The sequence below is a fragment of the Ambystoma mexicanum genome, chromosome 6q, assembly GCF_040938575.1.
Source record: "Ambystoma mexicanum isolate Mex_15411 chromosome 6q, UKY_AmexF1_1, whole genome shotgun sequence".
Classification (NCBI taxonomy): domain Eukaryota; kingdom Metazoa; phylum Chordata; class Amphibia; order Caudata; family Ambystomatidae; genus Ambystoma; species Ambystoma mexicanum.
The window spans coordinates 1,398,492,345-1,398,516,257 of record NC_090937.1 but is presented as its reverse complement, the minus strand read 5'-3'; the positions used below and the strand labels follow the sequence as shown (position 1 = coordinate 1,398,516,257).

Here is a 23,913-nt window from a genome sequence, read left to right as displayed (position 1 = left end):
TGGTTGACAACGAAATGCCATTTGCGTGGAAAAACTCAGCATTTCGAGAATTAACTACGTCATTCTTGCAGAAGAATACCCCACAAGTGGACAAAAAATCACACATGCTTCTGCTGATGAGACCTCTTCCAGCCTCTGGCTGGGATCAACATACATTAGGATAGTCCCATACTCTTCTTGGTAGTATGCTGAGAAAACCACCTGGCAGTGGGAAAAAGCCTCTTCACTGCATTCATCAACCTCTTCAGTTCATGGAACAAACGTGAACAAGCCACGTAAACCAAATGCATGCCACCATAGTGCACGACGAGAACATGAACAGTAGCAAAACTGGAAAGTTGTCTGCTAAATTCAAGCATAGCGCCAAAACTGCAGACATGGACAGCGCACCACAATGCGTCCACTCCTTCCAAACCAAAGTCACCATCAAAGTGTCTTTCCTGGGCATACACGTGCAGCTCTATCACAAAGGCATCACCCAAAATCAACACAATGCGTCTCTCTATGTCAGCTCGCCTGTCCACGTAATGAAAAACAGTATTACTGCCCCTTCCTGTGAACCACACCCTCAGTACCTGATTGGATAATCCCCACAGTCCCATTTCCATTGGCCAGCATGGTGAGAAGTGCAGAATGTAGCACATGCGCTTCCCCAAGTACCGTGAGGGTCGCACCCCAGTAAAGCAGGAGCAGTCCTTCTTCCCTTTCCACTATTTTTGTCCAGCACTACCTCATTGGGTACTGTTAAATATTCGTACACGCATCTACCAATCACATCGAAGACGTCAGCATCTAACACTGTCAGTTCTGTACAACACTTCATATGTACCGTTACACATTCCGACTGCAAGTGTCGTGTCATTCTAAAGCACGTCCAGTAGAAAGTTCAGTAAAACTATGCAAGGTTTCTACATCCACATTTATCCACATGGCACCCATCACCACAAAGTAGAGGTATGAATACATTTTCTACAGTATGTTTACAACTCTGTTATAAGTGCCTCTGAACATGGTATCTGGCACTGAACATCCATTACATACTTAAAAAACATACTGTTTTTTTCTCCCATCACCTACCATCAAGTGACACTTCAATGGTGTATGCGTTCAACATTTTCATTCACCCAAAGCACCCATTGTAATATCCAAACAGGAACTGTCTTCTTTCCTTCTGACAATGCTACACATTTTTTTCCGCACTAACCCATCGCCTACATAATTGGTAAACATATCGCACAAAAGCAGCACTAAATGTATTGTTGCAACCTAAACCAAGTACACATTGCATGCATAAAAACAGGATGCCAGCCACTTACCTTGCACACTTCACACAATCTTTCCTGCACTAACCCATTTCCTACAGAATTCGTAAAACTAAAGCAGCACTGAATGTATCTTGCCAACGTAAAAGAAGTACATACAGTGAATGCATACAAACAGGATGCCTGCCACTTTCTTTGCACACTTCAACCATATGTTTCTGCATGTCTCTATACAAATACATCTTGTGCCACAGTTTTTGCGTACACACCACACCCAGAAACCTTATTGCGCTATGTCTTAGCCTTCACTGTCCCATTTCCATGGCTGCCAACCTAAAAAGGCCCGGATGCGGCAAGTGTAATCCTGAAACTACCACAGAGTCTACAGAGTTATCGTGCTACGAACGGGAGTGGGGAAGACATTTGAAACAGGGTAGGGGATTTCCTTTTTAGTGGTGGCTTTGATAAGAGTATTTTTTTAACATGCTTGTTAAGACCCTTTTTTTCTCTTTATATGACTTTCTGTTTTCTTCTACTCCTTACATTTGTACCGAATTCTGGTCAACGCTTCTTGCACAGTGTAAAACAAAATAGCATTGCCAATGGCGGGCAAAGAAATGCCTTTTGAATGGAAACAGTTGTGAAATCATGATCTCATAGTGGGTGGAGAACATCCCATCAGTGCACATAAATGCACACATACATCTGTTTATAAGACACCTTCTGAGCTCTGGCGAGGGACAAATTACACTGGCATGGTCCCATACTCCTCTTGGTGATATGCATGAGAAAACCACTATGGCAGTGGGAAAAAACACATCACTGCATTCATCAACTTCTTCAGGTGATGGAGCAAATGTCCACATGTCATGTAACCCAAATGTAGACCCCAGTAATGCACCACAACAACTTGAACAGTAGCAACAGAGGCCACATATCTGCAAAGGTGAACCATACGGCCAAAACTGCACTCATACAGACTGACACACAAAGCCTACACTCCTACCAACCCCAAATTAGCAGCAATGCCTTTTTGCACGGCATACCTGTGCAGATCTTTCACAAAGGTATCACCCATGATCAGCACTGCGCTTCTCTCCGTATTGGGGAAAAATAGTACTGCCCCTTTCCGTGACCCACACCCTGAACACCTGATTGGATAATCCCCACAGTTCCATTTCCATGCCCACCATGCTCAGAATCGCAGGATGTGGCATGCATGCTTTCCCAGCTCCAGCGAGGGCCGCGCCCCAGTAAAGCAGGGATAGTCCTTCTTCCCTTTCCACTGTTCTTTTTGCAGCACCCCCTCAGTGGGTACTGTGAAATATTCACACACGCATGCACCAATCACATCCAAGACCTCTATACCCAACACTATAATTTCAATACACCACTCCTTATGTACTGTTAAACATTCAGAGTGCAAGTCTCAGGTGATTCGCAAGCACCTCAGTTCTGTGAAACTATCCAAGACTTCTGCGTCCAGATTCATCCACATCGGCAGGAGTGGGGGAATAAAATTCACCCAGAGTAGGGGATTTCGTCTTTAGTGGTGGCTCTGAAAAGAGCCTTTTTTTCGTGCTTGCACAGAACCTTTTTTGTTTTTGCTCTTTATCTCAGTTGCTGTTTTCTTTTCCTCCTTACATTTTTATAGGATTCTCTTCAACGCTTCTTGCTCAGCGTAAAACAAAACAGCATTGCCAATGGCGGTGAAAGAAATGCCATTTGCATGGAGCCAGTGCACATTTCACTCATTAATGATGTCATAGTCGGTGGAGAACATCACAGCACTGCACATAAATTGGCACATGCTTCTGTTTATAAGACACCCTCCAACCTCTGGCTGGGGACAAATTACACCGGCATGCCCCCAGGCTCCTCTTGGTGGTATGCATGAGAAAACCACCTTGGCAGTGGGAAAAAATTGCATCACTGCTTTCATCAACTTCTTTAGGCGATGGAGCAAACATCCACACGACATGCACCCCAAATGTACAGCTCCATAATGCACCACCACAACATCAACAGTACCGACAGAGATCACACATCTGCAAAGGTGAACCATACTGCCGAAACTGCACTCATAGAGAGTACCCCAGAAAGCCTCCACTCCTTCCAACTCAAAATTAGCAGCAATGCCTCTTTGCACGGCATACCTATGCAGATCTTGCACAAAGGTATCGCCCACGATCAGCACTCTGCGTCTCTCCACCTCTGCCAACCTCAGTATACAGAGTACTGGGAAAAAATAGTACAGCCCCTTCCTATGAAGCACACCCTCGACACCTGATTGGATAATCCCCACAGTTGCATTTCCATGCTCACCATGCTGAGAAGGGCAGGATGTGGCACGTGCGTTTCCCACCTACAGCGAGGGCTGCACCCCAGTAAAGCAGGGACAGTCCTTCTTCCCTTTCCACTATTCATTTTTTATCAGTCCCTCATTAGGTACTATTAAATAGTCACACAGGCATGCACCAATGACATCCAAGACCTCTGCATCGAACACTATCATTTTTGTACAGCACTCAATATGAACTGTTACACACTCAGAGTACACGTCTTGTGGGATTTGAAAACACCTCCAATAAAAAGTTCTCCAAAAGTATCCACGCTTTCAGCATCCAGATTCACCCAGAGCGGCACCCATCGCCACAAAGTACAGGCAGCAATATTTATTTTGCTCCCAGCACTGTAGTAAGTGCAAACAACCAATACTTCAAAGTGCAGCACCGTAGTCAGTAATCTGCGCAATGCACACTACCCAAGCACATAAAATATCCAGTTCTACCCTATCCACTTCTATACACACAGTATTTCAACACAGCACCCAGTGCGCACACTGCAGGAGTGTTCTCTCCAGCCATGAACTAAAAACTGTAGGATTTGCTAACAATCACAACACCCATGGAACCAACAATGTATGCAATACTCACAAACCACACACAGAACGCAACAATGTCAAACCTACTTGCAAGCAGGCCATATAGTTGTCAGTGTAAGGGCATATCTTAGATGAACCACTTCTCATTCCCTCACCCTTTTCATCCCTTCTTCCCACCACCAGATGGTGCAAAGTATGTTTGCCAAGCCCATCGGCGCAGCACTGTCCTCCGATACACCATGGTAGTGTTTCCCCAAAAATATGACGCACAGCTCACTTCCCTCCAGCCAACCACCGGCTGCGTCCAATGTTCGCCGACATCACGGCATACTGCAAGCCAATGAAACTTTTGTCCGTGGAGCGAACAGGGAAATGGGTCCGCGGAGCCAGGTATTCCTAATTTTTTGAGACGTATATTTCAGTTCTTTGCAACAAAAGTACTGGTCAGATTTCCACCAAACACACAAAAGCAAGCTTTTGGAACCAAGCCCCCGCTCCTGCCGCAAATTTGGGTAAAATCCGTCCAGCTTTTTGGGCTGTAGCATGCACAAAGATTTTGCCCCTCCTCCACGAAACCTCACCCAACTTTCCAGAAGAAATCAGTGGGCCCCATATATTTTTGGCAAAGTTTTATCCAAATTCGTCCACGGTGAGCAAAGTTATAAGCTGCCGAAAAAGTGGTCTTCCTATGGGTTTAGCAACTTAACCATAACTACATGGCTACTACCACGGGCCGTGTAATACATATATATATATATATATATATATATATATATATAGACTCTCAGTACATGATCAAATGTAAAAAGAATGTGTTCGGAGAGGTGTGCGCGCACAAGGGACTGTGCTCGGAGAGGGGTGCACGTGCGCCCAGAGAGGGGTGCGTGTGAGGGACTGTGCCCAAAGAGGGGTGCATGCATGAGGTACTGTGTCCAGAGAGGGATGCACGCCTGAGGGGCTGTGCCCGGAGAAGAGTGCATGTGCAGGACTGGGCCTGGAGAGGAGTTTACGTGCAGGACTGTGTCCGGCAAGGGGTGCATGCATGCGTGAGGGGCTGTGCCTGGAGATGGGTGCATGCAAGAGGGACTGTTCCCAGAGAGGGGTGTGCACAAGGGACTGTGCTCGGAGAGGGGCACGTGTGAACGAGGGACTGTGCCCAGAAAGTGGTGCATGTGCACGAGGGACTGTGCCCGGAGAGGGGTGCACTCGAGGGACTATGCCTGGAGAGATGTGTGCATGAGGGATTATAGCTGGAGATGGTTGTGCATGCACGAGGGACTGTGCCTGGAGAGGGGTGCACACAAATGAGGGACTGTGCTCAGAGATGGGTGTGCATGCGAGGAACTGTGCCAGGAGGTGGGTGTGTGTGCAAGGTACTGTGTCCAGAGAGGGGTGCTTGCAACAGACTGTGCTGGAGAAGGGTGCACATTAAGGATCTGTGCTGCTGGGTAGTGCATGAAGGACTGTGCTGGGGGTAGTGCGCGAGGAACTGTGCTGTGTGTGGTAGCACATGACCGACTGTGCTGGGGGGCTAGCGCACAAAGGACTGTGCCAGAGGGTTGTAGCATGCAAGGGACTGTGCCAAGGGGTTGCAGCGCACAAGCGACTGTTCAGGGGGATGTAGCATGTGAGGGACTGTGTGGGGGGGGGTGTACCGTATGAGGAGTCTGTGCCATGGGGGTGTAGCACATGAGGGAGTGTGCCTAGATGTGTACCACATGAGGGACTGTGCTGTTGTAGCACATGATGGACTGTGCCATTGGAGGTGTTCCACGCGAGGGACTGTGCTGTGGGGGCTGTACCACACGAGGGACTGTGACAGTGGTGTACCATGCAAGGGACTATGCTGAGGGGTGTAGCTTGTGAGGAACTATGCTGGGGTAGTAGCGCGAGAGGGACTTTGCTGTGGGGTGTATCGCGCAAGGCTCTGTGGTGTGCAGAACATGAGGGACTGTGCTGGGGAGGTAGTGTGCGAGGGACTGTGCTGGGGTAGCCCTGGAAGGACTGTGCTGGGGTAGTACACAAAGGACTGTGCTAGGGTGGTAGCACATGAGGGACTGTGTTGGGAGGGTAGCCCACAAAGGACAGCACTTTATGAGGGGAGTATAGCACGTGAGGGACTGTGAGGGGTGGGTGAAGAACACAAGGGACTGCTTGGGTAGTGTAGTGCATGAGGGATTGTGCTGGGGAGGTAGCGTGCGAGGGACTGTGCAAAAGGGGGAGGGTGTAGAAAAGCTAGGTACTGTGTCGGGAGGGCGGGTGGTCTCGCATGCGAGGGACTGTGCCAAGGGCTGTAGCATGCGAGGGACTGTGTCGGGTGCATGTAGCATATGAGGGGCTGTGCCAGGGGTTTAGCACACGAGGGTCTGTGACGGGGGTAGCACACAAGGGGCTGTGCCATGGGCATTTAGCACGTGAGGGGCTGTGCTGGGGGGCGTGCAACACACGAGGGGCTGTACCTGAGGGGTCTAGCACACCAGGGACTGTGCCGGGGAGGTGTAGCATGTGAGGGACTGTGCTTAGGGGGGCTGTAGAACACCAGGGACTATGCCAGAGGGAGTGTAGCACGTGAGGGACTGTGCTGGGGGGTGTAGAACATGAGGGACTGTGCCACAGGGGGTGTAGCATGCAAGGGACTATGTCGGAGGGGGTGTAGCACATGGGGGACTGTGCCGTGGGGGTGTAGCATGCGATGGACTGTGCTAGGGGGGTTGTAACACATGAGGGACTGTGCCAGGGGCATGTAGCACGCAAGGGGATGTGCCGTGAGGAAGTAGCATGAGAGTGGCACATGTGCTGGGGGTTGTAAGACACGTGGGGCTGTGGGGGTGTATGCCGAGGGGGTGAAGCACATAAGGGAGTGTGCTGGGGAGTATAGCACCCAAGGACTGTGCCGGGGAGGGGAGTAGCTCATGAAGGACTGTGCCGGGTGGGTGCAGCACGTGAAACACTGTGCGAGGGGTGTAGGATGTCAGGGACTGTGCTGGGGGAAATGGGGTTAGGGCAAGGGCCTGATTTGGGGGTACTCATATTGGAGGGCCTTCAATGGATGAGGGATGGGATGGCCTGCAACAGGGTAAGCACATGAGGGTATGCCCTTAGGGGCCTGTGAGGTAGGAGAGGGGAAGGGTTCACATAAAGTGGGCTAATAGGTCATCTGGATGAGCATGGGGGAAGCCAGAGTAACAGTACCAGGAGGACCATTAATAATGAGGTACCTGGAGGAGGATGTGGGGAGTGGGGTTAATTAACTAGTAATGGGGTACCAGTACCAGTGGAAGATGGGGGTAATGGATTACTAATTGGGGTACTGGGATGAGAATATTTGAGGGAGGCTGGGGGTAGTGGGTTATATTAGAAACCAGAAAGAAGGTATGCATTGCTAATGTTGTACCATGATGTGGAAGAGAGAGGCAACGTTAATAGATTAATGGGACATCGGGGACCAGGAAGAGTGAAGAGGGGATCATGTATTTATTTATTTTTGCATTTTTAAAGCGCTCATCATCGAGGCGCTGTTACAGGAATTGTTTCTGTTTTAGTTGTGTAATTGTTTTTCCCGGTGCAGTAATACATATATAATAATATATTATTAATTGGGTACCAGAAGAAGAAGTGTGAAGTGGGAGGTGGGAGTATTCGATTACTAATTGGATACTCGGACTAGGCACAGTGTGATACGTTAATAAATTACTAATGAGGTACAAGGGTGTGGAAGAGGGAGGCGGGGGTAGTGGATTACTGATGAGGTGCCAGGAAGAAGTAGTAGGAGGCACAATTAATGGATTACTAAAGGGGCACCAGGACGAGGAAGAGGGAGGCATGGGTAATGGATTACTGATGGAGTTCTGGGACAAGGAAGAGTGAGGGATAATATATGACTAGTGTGGTACTAGTACAAGGAAATGGAAGGTAGCGGGAATGGATTACTAATGGTACCATGATGAGGAAGAGGGAGGCAATGGTAATTGAATACTAATGAGGAATCAAGATGAGAAAGAGAAAGGGAGTGGTAATGGACTATAATGAGGTATCAGGGCGAAAGAGGGAGTCAGTGGTAATGGATTATTAATTGGGGAGCGGGATGACGAAAAATGAGGCAGAGGTAATGGGGTACTGGAATGAAGAAGTGCATGGTTCGGGCAATGGGGTAACGGGATGATGGAGAGTGAAGTAGGATAATGGGGGCTGGGACAAGGAGGAGTGAGGTGAGGTTACAGGGTACTATTTGAGTAAATATAATGCTTTCAATTAAATAATGTGAATGCAGAATGACTACACACTGAAATATTAAGTGTTGTATGCTTTAATGGAGACATAAAGAATTTAACTTGAGCTGCACTTCCGCTTGTTTGTTTCCATGTTACATGGGGAACATGGTGAGTTTTACAACATGACTGTTAATGTTTTATTCAAAAACCTGAATATTCATTATATATCAATAAATAAATATAATAATAAAATTAATAGAACAATCTGTTATTTGATTGTTATTATGAGTTAATAACAATGTGGATAGCCCGTGTCCATTACATGGGACAAAATATGTTTCATGTAGCTTTAACTTCCTGATCTGTTATCCATCCCTTTGATACGAGTTTAACATTTGTCTTTCCCAAGGACAAAATCCCATTGTTCCTGAACCACAAAGAAATGTATCTAAATCTGAGTTATTTTGCCTCTAGAACCCCAAATCCATGGCTTTATTGTATGAGCTTACCTGAAAGCTCAGCCTGGTAAGAGATTGTCAGTCAGTAATTGTGGCTGCTTGCTTGAACTGCAACCTTTCGCCTGGCAGATAAATGAAGCCCAATGAAGACTGCATCTGTTCCACTAAATGAGCCTATTAAAATGACCCTTTTATTTAACAGAATGTCTTCTCTGCAGACGGTTTCTGCTGGTAAAAGGGATTGTGGTTACGGAAATGCACTTTAGAACGATTGACACAATGCTAGCTTTAAAATGTGCAACAAAAAGTAAATGCATTTGAGTTGCCAATAAGAACTAGATCTTCGGCTATAATTTCAGAACCGTTTTTCCGATTAAAAAAATAAATAAAGAAGTGATTCATTAGGAAACAAGACTCACATCTATATACAAAGGATATATTAAAATATATGAATTTGCATATCTTTGCATATTTTATTAACTCTTTTATGCACCCAATAACATAAAGGATGTCTCCAGTGTTAGCATATTTTTACAAATCTGAATATATAATTCTTATCAACATCACATGTCCATAAAGGGAATTATAAGGCAAATAAATATTCCATTCCTAATTTTGTTTTAACATTCCTGAGGAAGAGATTCAGGAGACTCATAGCTAACATATTCCCTTACAACAAAGAGAATTCAATGGGGCAATAAAGCAGGATGTAGGGCCCTGGGGGTTTGAGCAAGTGAAAATAACCTGTCACAGGCTCTGCCTAATCAAAAACGTGTTAAACAATGCTGTAGTGGGGGTATTTAAGCACAAAAACACAGGAACAGAGGCATGTTTGTACAAGCAAAATAGGAAGAAATCCCGTCGGCAGGAGAAAAACAGATTTGGGATTTCAAATGAAAGTAGCTGATGGGAAATCTCCTTCGAGGGACTTTTTCTAGATGTGCCTGAATTCACAGGCCTTTCCCAAGACAGAACCCAACTACCTGACAGGGATTTTGGGACCAAGGGGACAGACTGAAAGAAAGCGCATACCGATGGCGTTGCATGAAGCTGGTTGGTGCCCTTCCTATCATGGGTCTTTGAAAGACAAACCAAGAGTGAGTACAATGGTCCCAGAGCATTAGACAAATACCCCAAGAATTAATTATAACCCAGACAGCAATGAAAAGTATTTTGTGGAATCCGGTTTACAATTTTAGTCACTGAAGTATGTACTACGCCTGAAAATGAAACTTTGTGAAGTATATTTAAAATAGATTGCCCTAGAATGTACAATTTTGCAAGGTGTGTTTGTCTCTGCCAGCAACAAATTATTTATTGAACTACCGTATAACACGAAAACCGGTGGCCATATTTGTACCAAATGCGAAATAACTTGGGCACAAAGCGTTGCAGATGATCCCTTTGATGGCTTGGGTTAACCCGTTCAGTAGTTTTAAAAATATTTCATGGAGAAAGTAGACTTTGTTCCAGAAAAACCTTTATATATATATATATGTATATTCCATGGTGCTTTGTGGCAGAGAACCTGACAGGCGTTTCTTGCAAATTAAAAGCCACCATTTGTTTTGCTCCATGTGAGCAATTCCTAAGGGAGCCGAAAATGAAAAGAGCTAAGAAATATATCTGGAGGAGAAAAAGGGGTGTATTCATATCAGGCTACGGGTGGGTCGACCACATGTGCAGTGGGGGCGTTTGAGGTTGTCTGGGCAGCCTTTTTTTGGAAGAACATTTTCGGCTTATCAGGGGAATCCCATAGGAATCTTATGAGATTCATGTAGTAATGTCGCAAGGCGTATTCGTAAAAGGAAGTGCGTCACACGAAGAGAGAAAGGGATTAATGGAGTGGGGGGTTAATGGAGGTGGACTAGGGAATAAAAAACAAGGGGTGTGAGTGGGGGAACCAAGAAAAGAGGAGGGGATACATGGTAAGTGGCAGGGAGGACAGGGAAGACTTTATTTTTCATGCATTTTCCAGTTATTGCAGGAATCAGCAAATATTATGTTTCCGCAGGAATGGGCATAGTCTGTATTACAGTGGGAATGATTATCATGAAGGACATCCATGGGAATAGAGGATGGCAGGAGGAGTTAATGTTTAGTGGGAGAAATTCTTATAGGAATAAAATAATGGGACAAAGGGTTATAATCAATAGCTTATGGTCCACTGGAACTTTGCAATCATCTTTTAAACCAGCACAGGGGTGGGATCAGAACTACTAGGCAGGGGGCTATTGATCCTTTTTTATCGTTGGTGCCACATATACTGTGGCCAGTGGACCCTGATGCCACCAACTAAGTCCCTCTGTGTGTTTTTAATATTTGGGGCAACGTGGACCGCGGGCATGGCCGAAAGGCAGTAGATCCTGAGGCTTCTGGTCATGGGCATAGGCTTTGGATAGTAGGATCTGTTTTAGGTTCTAGGGAGAGGGATATGGGCCTCAACCTTTCCTCTTTTAAAATTATTGGGGCAACATGTTGAGTGGCCACAGCTGAAGTCCATGGCTTGTGGGCCCTGAAGAAACCATAGTATAACAAAACCTTTGAAAAGCAGTTAAACATCTTGAGTTAAGGTGTTCTGATTTTTTGCAACAACACCCTCGACATTCTGCAGGTGTGGGAAGTAATGAACACCCTAACTCAGTGTCCCCCTCATCACTTTCCACACACGCTGGGTCTCAAGGGTTTCTTGAGATAAATCAGGTCACCTTAACTCTCTCGTCACTAAACCTTTAGATACGAATTGGAATTAAAACACTAGTGAGACAACAGCAAGCAGGTTGCATTTTCCTTACTGTAAATAAACTGCCTGTATTTAATTTCTTGGTTTATGTGTTAAATAAAACAAAATATTCGGATTAAAAAGAGCCTGTTTCTTGTACCAGATTGTGGGGTGGGATAGTCATCGTGGGGGCGGGGGGCGCATTACATCAGGGATATTTCTTTGTAAACTAATCAATCACTAGAACAGTAAAAAGATATCCTGGATAGAGGCGCCATTACAGTATAGGAGTGAGGAGGTTTGAGGCATGGGTGATGGGGGATCGGGCAAGAAAGAGGGGGTCCGGAATTAGGAAGAGGGAGGCAGGGGTAATGGGAAACCTGCCCATTAAACGTCTTGTGGAACACACCTCAGTGATTGTGTTCCACTGCTAGGAGCGGCATATGGCATCTATCATACATACAGTTGCTTCTATTGTATCAATCATAGATGCAATCATTTCTTTTGAAATAGATAAAATGCTATAAATGAAATAACCGAAGAGAATTTCAAAGGGCAGCATGATCCCTGAATTGAATGGTCCAGTTCACTGGTTCATTTAGAACTCAGTGATTGTGTAGAATTTGATATGAAAGAGCTTGTGTAATGAGGCACAGCCTTACGAGCGCCGAAAACTACAGAACAGGCTATAACAACTGTATCTTTAGCGCTCTGTGAAATACACAGCTGTCATTTTTCCATCAGCCGGTCAGAAATATCATACGGTGTCCGCACTATGTGTTTTTTCCATTCTTTTCGTACGCAAATTCTTGGTAACATTTTTATTTATTTTATTGGGCATTTGTAAGGCGCTTATACATCAGGAAATTGTGTTTCAAAGCACCCACAGGGCAAAGGGAAGGGACCAATGGCACAGCAAGACAATGGAGTATGATAACACTGATGAGCAAAAATACAATAGCGGTCCTACAAGGCCTTGTGAACATCCGTAGCGTGCAAGTGCACAGAGAGAGAAGGGACAGGGGATGAGGTAAGTGCTAGAGGTTCCACAGAGGAGGGAAGTTCCAGAGAGCTGGTTGCAAAGTCAACATTTAAGTGCCAGGTTACGAGGGTCACCAGCCAATACAAAAAGTGCTTGCCTGTGAGAGATCACAGGCCTGTTGGTGCACAAAGGGAAGGGCAGGGGGAGGGCGGATGCTGCAGGTGATTGGACAGAAGGCCAGGACCCAGAAGGACACATAAGGGCCCAGGCCACCAATCACAGCAACTGTGGTGGTTTAGCACAGGAGGGAGAGAGGGAAGGAGGAGGAGAAGAGGAAAGTCTTCAGGTGCTTATGGAACTTGACGAGATCTAGCTCAAGACGGAGAGAAAGGGGGAGCCAGCTGAGGAAAGAGAGCAGCCATCCGCTCTCCACTTAGGTAAGCATTTGACAAGCAGAGAGTTAGAGCCGGAGGATCGGAGGGATCAGGAAGGAGAATATTTGGTGAGTGCAAGTTGCAAATAGCATGGTCCCTGGCCCCAGACAGCCTTATGGATGATGCAAAGGGATTTAAATTTGATCCTTGCAGCAACCGGGAGCCAGTGTAGAGATTTTAGGGCTGCAGAGATATGGACCCTCGGCTTGAGGCCAAGGGTAAGTCTCGCAGCCCTATTCTGGATTAGCTGGAGGGGGCGGAGAGAAGAAGGTAGATTGAGGAAGAGGCTGTTACAATAGTCCTGTTTGGAGAGTACCAGAGCTCTGGAAACATTAAGCTTCTGGGGAAAAGTGAGGAAAGGGAAGCCACTGGAATTTTGCTTTTGAAAAATTGCTGTCTCAGCTTCAAGCAATTTACCCGGGAGGTATGTTTAAAAAGCTACGGAACGGCTTCAAACCAAACAATGATAAGGCACATCCGCCACTCTTTGAGCCTAACTTGTCTCCTATTTGGTGCAAATTTGTCCAGCAGATTTCACTTTGCACGTTTTTATAGGGTGATCCATTTTCTGCAAGCCAAAACGAATGGGCTCAATCTGAAATAGCTTTGTTTCTATGCTTTGCGACTTTTTAACTGACATCATTTTGCAAATCGGAGAGGAGGTGCGTACCAGGCAAGTTTTTGGAGAATTTCAGCCAGATCCACCCAGTGAGTCAAATGTTGTTAGCCTTGAGTTGCTTGCAAAAGTCACTTGTTCAAAGGTTTCTCTCTCTTTGTCTCTCTCTCTTAAATCGATCTATACTCATGTGTTGCTGTTCTTTCTTTTCCAGTGCGGACAGAGGATGACAAGCTTTGTATGTTCCCCTTCCGACACAAGGGAAGGGTGCACTATTCATGCATCTCGAATGCGTTCTCTAGAAGGCCGTGGTAAGTATTGCTCCACAGCTCTTCTACGTGCTAAGCGTTGAAAAACCTGTATATCTGCTTCCTTTGGGGCTAGCGAATTGTGGTCCTGAAAACTTTATATTATTCTGATGAAAGTTCAAAAAGCTCCCTGGCTTCTCTTTAGCGAAACACTGATGCCCACAAGGAAGCCCACATGTTTTAGTCTGGAGAGGGTTTGTTGAGCACTGTGTCACAGTACAAACGTATTTGTTCTCTCGCTTACTTGCTAATTCACTTACTGACTCCCTTACCTCATAGGAGGTCATTACGACCTGGGCGCAAAGGGATACTGGGCACCGGTAATGACACCGGTGTCAGTAATCCCTTTGCACCCTATTCCGAGGTCCCTTTGCGGGTCCCTCCCTTAACGCTTGGTTTTACCAGGCGTTATGGACGGGACCCGCAAAGGGATACCGGGGTCAATAACGGTACCTCAATTTGCGGTACCGTTATTGACGCCTTCCCCCTTCCCATTGAGCCCTATGGGGGCTCAAATGGGAATGGGGAATGGCTTTTCAAATGGGGACTTACCGGTCCCGCTAAGGTCGGGATAGACCGGTAAGTCCCCATACCACCAAGTCGGTGGCGGTACCGGTATTGGTGCTAAAAGCGCCATGACTAGCACCAACCTCGGAATGAGGGCCATTGACTCTAGGGCCTTCTAATTTGCAGATACATTATTTAGACTTCAATAGGTTATCCGGAAACCAGCACTTACATTTGTTTTCTACTGGCTATTTTAATATGATCATGTGCAGTCATAATTAGTAAGCATATGTTGTACACAATACACACTGAACTGACTCTACATTCTTATAGCACGTTTTATTTAAGCAATAAACCCAAACGGGCAAGGACTTTACCAGCCCAGGCAATGCCCAGGGACCAAATTAGAAGCCAGATGGAAGAGACTATTACCTGCCCCATTAAAGCCACGCCCAGAAGGGTATATTCCTATTCAAATCGAATCAAAATCAAATGTTAACTTTATTCAGCAATAAAAAAGCCATCAAAGTTCATCGTACAAAGAAATAAAAATGAGCACAAATATATAATTACAGCTTCAGGGCATAATCATAGTAACACATTAAAACAATCTAATATGCAGAAAGAAGGGCAAGATTAGGGAGAGTATGCTTGCAACCCTAATACCACTTTATGGTCATCTTCAGCCATTGTGTCATAAACACATTTTCTTTAGCCAGGACCAATGAACATAGTCATACATTCAATAGTAATGCTAAGATAAAACAGTCTATGAAACAGGGTATGTAAAAATAAAGCTAGGGAGAGTATACTCGCAGCCCTAAAGCAAATATAAAAATGACATGGGGAGAGTATACTCGCAGCCCTTGAGAGCATTCTATGTGCATTGCCAACTTCCAGGTTTGGCGATGGCACATCATCAACTGATCTGGCGCACAATTTTCTCCGGCAAGCCCAAGCCCTGTGAACATATTTTGCTACACACATAACTGTTAACTGGGGAGCAGTAATTTTACGGAACTCAAATGCATCTTGTAAGGTGCGAGTACCAGTGTCCCTCAGTAGTGGTCTCAAATAGCGTACTCTCAGAGGTTTGAACACGTTGCATACCAGTAAAATGTGTACAGGTGTCTCCTCATTCGTACCGCAGAGGGGACTCACACTAGACCCCACGTACCAGGACTGTGTGACACTTGCGAAGTGGAAAGTGCTTATTCTAAAATGGATTTACAGTGTTCTTGTGTATGGTGGGTTGATGTAGTCTAAGTACTTGTCAGGCCCAAAGCTCAATTTGTATGCCAGATAACCAGGCCCTGATTTCAGCATGCTTGCCACTTCTAGCATTCCTCTCCTGGAAGAAATACTAGATTTGCTCTTCAATCCACGAGAAGCTGTCCTTACAATGTTTTGAGGGTTCTCCCATAAATCCACTTCGCCCATATTGTACAGCCTTCCTTTGACATGGGCAACCCAAGGTACACTTTTCCCCCCTGGCAAACGCAAGAGCTGTTTTAGAGCATTCAGGTATTTTCCCAATCCTTCAGTACACCACACACGCACCCAGTATGAAACTGGGAGCAGAGCGGCTTGATCCCTGATTGGGCAGATATTGAGTTTAAGATGGAAATGTGCATAGTGCATGGTGAGCGAGTCGGAACTTGGACTAAACTTTTTAGATGTTTATTTTCTGCATTTCCTAGGTTGGTACATTTACATAACCCTAGAGTTCTGCACCACATAGTGAGGCAGATGTAGCTTGCCTGCAATATAATTCTAGGGCTGGACTGATGGCACCTCCACCAGGTCTACAGAAACAATATCCTGTGTCTGCGCTATATTTCCCTAAGGCAGCGCATTCCTTAACCAGGTGCATGACCCAAAACCCATTCTCATTACACCTGATTGCCAAATAATTAAAGGATTGCACTTGTTCCAGGGTATCTTCACCCACACATATATGTACTTTAGAATGTTTAGAAAATCAAGGCCTAAAAACAGGCACCTTTGTTTTCCCTATATTCAGTTGAAGTTTGAGTTCCTTACATCTCTTTACAAAGATGTCTAATTTGTTTTTTTAAACCTTGCGGGGAAGTGAACAATAGAACTGCATCGTCAACATAAAACAACGCAGGATATTTATCCCTTCCCATTTTGGGACAGTCTAAACAGTCTCTCATCAGTGCTGCAATGATCTCTTCTACATAAATACAAAACAAGATGGGGGCAAGAACACATCCTTGCCCAAAACCCGTTAGCACGTCAAACGTTGTCCGTTTACTCAAACCCCAAACCATTGATCTGTGTGATTTGGCTGTGACAGAATTGTTTGCTGCGGAATTGACCATAACCAATTTCACTGCGAAACCAATTTTGCTGTGGCCAAAATCCACACATCTATGCCCCCACCTCCCAATACATCCCCCTTCCCTCTTAACTGTTGCTCGTCCGCTTCCTTCTGACCCTGCAGTATCAGTTCCGTCCCTCTTACGCGGATCGGATCCGACTCTGCAGGGACCGCTTTCCTCTTTTTTTTTCCTGTCCCCCGCCTGCAATCCTCAAGAAGTGGGGGACACCCCTGCTACCCCCCAAGGCCATCAATACCGAACATGGGGAGCGGGGACACCCCCCCACAACCCTCGCTCCCCATGTTCGGTAGTGATTACCTAATTTGATTGATTTTTAATCGATCGAATGGTAATGGCCGAATTCAGCTAGATGTACCATTCGATCAATTAAAATTGATCAAATTGGGTAATACCCCAAACCATATCTTACTGCAGCTTTATTATTATGATACAGAGCCTGTTTTATAGAGATCAAATGCCCTGGGACATTATTCTTCCTCGGGACTTGCCAAAGTATTTCCCTCGAGACAGCATCAAAGGCTGTCTTGAGGTCAACAAAAATAGCATACAGTTTCATCCCCTTGATTACATTTCTGAATCATTAAACACTTTGGTCCATGGTGCTTTCTTTCTTCTGGAAACCAGCCTGGAGATCGCTGAAGGTGTTGTTCTCCTCTGTCCAGGAATGTAGGTGGGACAGAATCACCTTTGAGATTTTTCCTGTGCTATCTTAAAGTGAGATCGTCCTATATATAGTCAGCCGGGGACTCCCCCCCTTTTTTAAATATTGGTATTATTAATGCACATTGCCAAGTGGGCGGGACCTTGTTCAGATGTATTAGTGCATTAAACAACCTACACAAGATCGGTTCTCATATACAAGGTTCATCCTTTAAAAGGTCCAAAGGCAGTGGTCGAAGTGGGCGGGAGCGCTGCTCCTCTACTTCTTTTAATTAAGTTTTACCGTTCCTATACTTTTATTTTAAAAAGAAACTGTTCCGGAACGGTTTCGTTTTAAAATAAAAGTGTAGGAAGAAGTTGAAACTTGCACTTTCAGTGCACTGCAGTGGATGTTCCCTTAAACAGACAGCAGGCACATGTGTTTTGTGGTTTGTATTGTGCATGGGAGGGAGCATGGCGATGGGGTTTGTGTGGAGCGGTGCAGACCAGTAGGGGACATAGTTCCACTACTTATTTTCGTACACTTCGACCACTGTCCAAAGGGACCGTGTCTGGCCCCAGGGTATGTCAAGCACAGTCAATTTGAATTCACTCCTCTTACCGCACTCTTCTACAATCCCTTCGGTAGTCACAACCTCTAGGGGACCAAGCACCCCCCCCCCCAGGTATCGTCATATCGGTTTGAGAAGTGCTCTTTCCATGTGCTGCCGGGTATACAACAACCAATAGATGTTTTTGTCTATTGCATTATTACCCACAACCAACTTCCAGTAGGCTACCATACCCCTTCTTTCCAAGCCCTCATAGGACATGACCATTTATTTTTCGCATATGCCATCTTCTTTTCGCGTACAGAATATTCCAGCTGCTGTAATCGCTTGAGAACTAGGTATAGAGGAAGGTGTAGGCGTCATCGCCTTGAAAAAAATCAATCTACAGCGGCAAGGATTGATTGCAACCATCCAAAAGGGGCAACACCAGAGCCATATGGAATGTGTTGAACAGAGCCAGAGACCATGATTTGCCACAGCCATTGAATGCCATTGAAGGACAAACATGGGCTGCCTACATTACCGCTAATATGTATGACAACCAAATAACGGGAAAAAAACCCTTGCTCCGTTGGAGCTTGGCCCCTGACATATACTAGACAAACCAGTATTAATATAATAATCAAGCTCAATGGCCTTGCATCTGCAGTGGTCAAGCATGATCCCTTAAGCTGGTCACGGGTCATGATGACCCTATAAAAAAAAGTGTGTCTGGAAAAAAAAAAATACCTGAGTCTTGGACCACCTCTATCCTTATTTCTGTCTACAAAGCAGGTACTAGAACCCTGCCATGGCAATTACACTATTCTTTCTTCACTCGATACCATGAGTAAGATATTCTCAGCGATTGTACTACACCACGCGCAGAGCTGAGTTGATGCTAATAACATTCTGCACCCATTCCAGTCCGGTTTTCGCACCGGGTGTAGTACCATCTACAATATCAGAATATTGGATGCAATCATGTCCAGGACTAAACGACATGGTAACCCTTCTGTGTTTGTTACCTTCGCCGATTTTAGCTCTGCGTTTGACAGGGTCAACTGCAATATAGTGTGGGAGATTATGGCCCGTTATGGGTGTCCAGCATGGGTGTCCAGCATGGTTAATCGAAATACTGATAAAGTTACACCAAAACAGTACGGCCCGTGTTCGTCTTGACAACAACGGTAGACTAACCGGCTTCATTAAAATTAATAAGGTTGTTAAACAGAGCTGCCTGTTGGCGGCCCTATTATTTAATCTGTAGATCGCTGATTTAATACAGTGCCTTGAAAAGCATGCTCACTGCCCCATTAGATTTACTGTACGCTGATGATCTTGTGATAATAGATCATACGATCAAGGACATGAAAGCCATAATTGAAGAACTTGGCCGGTTCACCTCTGAACATGATATGACCATCAACCTAAATAAGACCAAAACCATGCTTGTATCGGCCAGGCAAGTTAATAGGCCGGAAATGGGAATTAGTTGAGGTTTTATCGACTACAAATTTTGTTATAAATATCTTGGGGTGGAGATGGACAGCAAACCAGGATATACCTCTCTAATCGAGAGGAAAACCCAGCGGGCCCGACATATTAATAATTTAGTTCGTAAATTTGTCTCGCAATATGCTGGATATACTTATAAGGGTATCATGTTGCTGTGCAGGCAATGGTTTATACCAGTGCTTGTTTATGGCCTTGAAGCCCTTACTCTTAACAATCTATCATGGTTAGACAAAGTGGAAGGCCACTTCTGGCGGTCGATACTTAACCTTCCCCTGTCCTGTCCTATTCAGTATATTAGAGCGGAATGTGGATTAACCTCCATAAAAGCAATTCTACAGTATCAAAGAGACTTGCTCCCTTTGAAAGCTAGCTGTCACCAGTCCAGTGATATGCTTAGGATCACGGGAAAAGGAATCTATGATCTAGAGCATAGTAAGACCTTGGAAAAATATGACCAGTTATGTATGGAGTCATATTCTATCCTGAATTGGTCACTAGAGCGCTCCAAATGCGGGAGATATGGCGGCATTAAAAGAGCTTTCATATATAAAGCTCGGCTGAAAGACTGGACTGATAACTTCGAACGTATGAGTAAGCTGCATAATTACGTCTACTTGGAAGGTATCACTTACATGTATCGTTGCCCTCAACAGTATTTGGTAAGAAGTCCGTCTCCAGCAGTACGCAGATTCAGGTAATTTATGCGACTTAATCAACTGCCAGTGAGAGCCACATATGGCACTCAATGGCAGTTGGCCTTAGCCCAAAGGAACTGTCGCATATGTAACATTGATGGCAATCTTGAAACAGCTAGACATATATTGACTGCGTGCCCTAATCTTAGGATTCTATATAGATGTATGTTTAGCCGATATGTGCATAATTATGAGTATATCGCGTCTACACATTTTTGACACTTAAGTTTAAACAATTCATCAGAAACCTTGATTATAGCTCTGTATCATGTATGGAAGACTGCTATGCATTTTGTTAATTCCATCAAGATTTGTTTGCTGTATAGACTGTAGGATCAACACAAACTAATTCAAAACCCTATCATTCATCTACTAACATGAACTCTATTTGTAATAGCTGGACATGTAGTGAGGGCCGTTGAATATTATTGCTGGTGTTATAAAAAGAAATGTATTGCTTATTCTCTGTGAAAACTATTAATGGTTATAAAAAGTATTGTAGAAATGAAAGTATTGTAGAAATGAAAGCAATTATTGATTGCTTCTGTTATAATTAATGTTGTGTATGATATAAGTATTACGTTGTATTGTCATATGTTGTTGTTGATAAAGTATGTGTCTACTTATATGTGAATGTATGAATTGTTGTAAAAGTTCATTTTGAACTATAAACAACAATAAGTAAATAAATACATAAAGATAAGTTTTTCTGTATTTTGATCTGCATTGGCAGAGGCTCTTCTTGGCCACATTACTATCTCCCTCCAGACAAACAAGTAGATCTTTTTTAACTTTCCGGCACGCTGAGTCATACCAACGGCCTTTTTTAAAGCACCCTTTTTATTTTTTATCAATTTGCTCGGAAAATATGGCGAGAGGTTACCGATCAAGGTTTCATACTCAAACAGAATGTCCTGATCTGATGTTCCCACATTCCCTATCATCCCCAAGCTACCCAGAGTGGCCCCATAGATTTTAGGTTTCATGTCTTTTTCAACAATCCTGGGCCATCTAAGGGTTTTCTGTCCAATCCCAGTGATTGCAACATCCATGGGCGAGATTGAAATCTCAGCCAAGATCTTGCATCGATTTTAAGGCGGATGGTAAGCGGACGATGATCACTAGATAGATTTGGGAGCACCTCAAAATGACCAATTTTGCCCCAGTTCTTAGCTAAAACCATAATATAGTCAATGGTCGAGGTTCCATTTACTCCCTTGTACGTTATCCCAGCAGGCTTATCACAGGGAAAACGCCTATTGCATGCTGTTAGTTCTGGGCTGTATAAAATACATGTTGTATCTTTGGCAAACGGTTTGTCCTCCTCGGCCTATTGGCCACCAGAATTGGCATATCCCAAACCGCATCTTGATTTTCCCACATCTCTTCCAATTCGCTGATCGGTTCCAGTTGTAAATTAAAGTCCCACGCCAGAAATACGTGGGTCTTTGGTTGCTCCAACAGTTCCCCAGTCATTATAAGGTCTTGAATTCTTTCAGTAGCAGTTAACCCAAATGGGAGAACAGGCCTGTTTGATAGGTTAAACAGATACATTTTTTCACCTCCCGGGGTACGTGCCAAGTAGTTGGAGTTCATCCAAGTCTGTTGGCCTGGCAGCAATTTCCCTTTCCAGGGAGATGTGCACCAGTGCCAAAAGCCCCCCATGTGGCCTGCCCTTTATTGCTATTAGCATCCCAGCACCTTGTACCAGGATGCTAATTGTTTTTATTTCATGTTGAGAGCTTGAAAACAAATTAAATGCAAGATGGCCACCATGGATTGGGGAGATGGGAACTACACATAGTCCCCTCTACTGTTCCATGGTGGCAATGGTTCCATGTCATTTCGCTGACACCTGTTTTAATGACAGGTGTTTTGCCGCAGGAATTTTTACGAGAAACTTCATAGAAATGTATTTAAAATTATTTTTGCGGGGGTTGCCCTGCCAAGCCCCCCCTTCATTTTACTATTTTTTTTATTTTCCTTCCCCCAACCTTTTTTTTGCCCTTTCCCACCCTCCATCCCCCCAAAAATGTCAAGGGAGTTTTTCGTAAATACTCCCGCGGCAAAACCTGTGTCGTAAAAACGGGTGTCGGCGAAAGGATGCCACACCGTGGCAATTGCCACTATGGCGATGTACCCGGAACATTGGGTGGTCCTGGCGCTGTCGAGGGACAAAAGACAACAAGGTAAGTGGGGGAGTGATGGGTGGGGCACTTGGAAATTGGGGTTGGGGTGGGAAGAAGGAGGGGAAAGGGCGTGCAGGGACGCACCTACCTGTTTCCTGGCGTGAAAGATGGCAGCCTCCTGCTGCTGAGGAGGCACAGAGCGGGGGTTTTACCATGTGATAAAGCCCTCGTTCTGAGCCTCCTGATTGGCTAAGAGGCCACCACCCCTCCGCGCAGCCAGATACTAACAACGCGTATACTCATGCTACTTAAGTTATGTAATCTGGAAGGATGAGAGTCTTAGAGGACCTGCCAGGATTCAAAACTATGATTTCTAGGGAATATACACACACAGTCACACACACACCCACACCCACACCCGCCATCGATCCAATAAACCAAGAGAGTATCTTACCTAGTTTTAGTCACAAACACTAAGTGTCTTCTTTTGACTATTTATCACTGAAAATTAAATTGCATTGAGCTAATCTTAAACAGGGTCAAAATCAAAAACAGCTGTCAATACCGGAGGTTTACTTCAAATGGAGTCCCTAAACATTCAGGTCATGATGTAAGAGTACCAAGTGCTCCAGGGTTTTTGTCTCCAAAATTTATGTCATGGCTCACATGTTTTAATTTCTGCCATCAGTACTTTTTTACCCCAACAGAAGCAGTATTTACGTAATATGAAAATCATATTATTATGCATTTCACTGGTGGCATTCCATATGGAAATACTGCTTCAGGCAATGCATGTTTTAAAAAAAGCAGTTAGAATGTATCGATTTTGGACATATTCTTTTTTTATCCCTTAATAGGCCTTCCCCCTTATATCCATTGCCCTTCCCTTATCCTTTTTAATGTGTTGTTTACTTTGAACCTCTTTCCATCTGGCCAACATTATTTTTTCAGTCAACCTTATCCATGTTTATGTTTATGTGAAGGGCGTTTTTCAGACGCTAATTTGACATTATTAGCATTAACAGTACTCCAATATGGTCGTGATTACTAGCACCGTCTGCAATTTGCCTCCATTGATATCTATGTGATAGGCACCTGGATGGTTTGTGGGTTTTGTCTCTGGGCAAATGGGCTGGTAACTGCTGGACAGTAGAGCAGTCTCCATATTATGGTGACACTAGCTAACTTTGTTCTACCAAACCATAATAAATATACAATTATTTTCGCGTTGCAAGGTCAGGCTTGATGTTGTTTTGGTAGCCTGTGGAGATTTAAAACTGCAAAGATATTAGAACAAGTTTGTAATGTGAATACCAAGATATTACATTGTTTTAATTGCCAAATTACATGACCCCATGTGATTTAATTGTTCAGCACCTCTGTTGTACAAGGTGAGATTTACAATGTCTGTTTTATCTTTATAAATTACAAATGTACAGGTTGCGCTTAAATATTCCAGTGCATTAATTGGCATAGATATCGATGACAATCGATATCTCATCATTAGTCATCTACAAATATGCCTAATTATTTACCCAAATAGTCATTTTTTAATATTTAGGTGGTCATTACGAGTTTGCCGGTATTTGGTAAAAGTGCCGGTATTACTGTTTACTCGCAGTTTTACCGGT

General features: G+C 44.5%; 1 protein-coding gene across 6 annotated transcripts in view; it reads left to right on the top strand.

The window, feature by feature from the left end:
• HGFAC (HGF activator) overlaps positions 1–23,913 on the top strand; it is a 1,108,062-nt gene that overhangs the window by 298,984 nt on the left and 785,165 nt on the right. For all 6 annotated transcript variants that reach the window (XM_069632041.1, XM_069632043.1, XM_069632038.1 and 3 more), the window contains exon 3: positions 13,784–13,880. In XM_069632041.1, the coding sequence (XP_069488142.1) occupies positions 13,784–13,880 (97 nt within the window). The remainder of the gene's footprint in view (positions 1–13,783; positions 13,881–23,913) is intronic.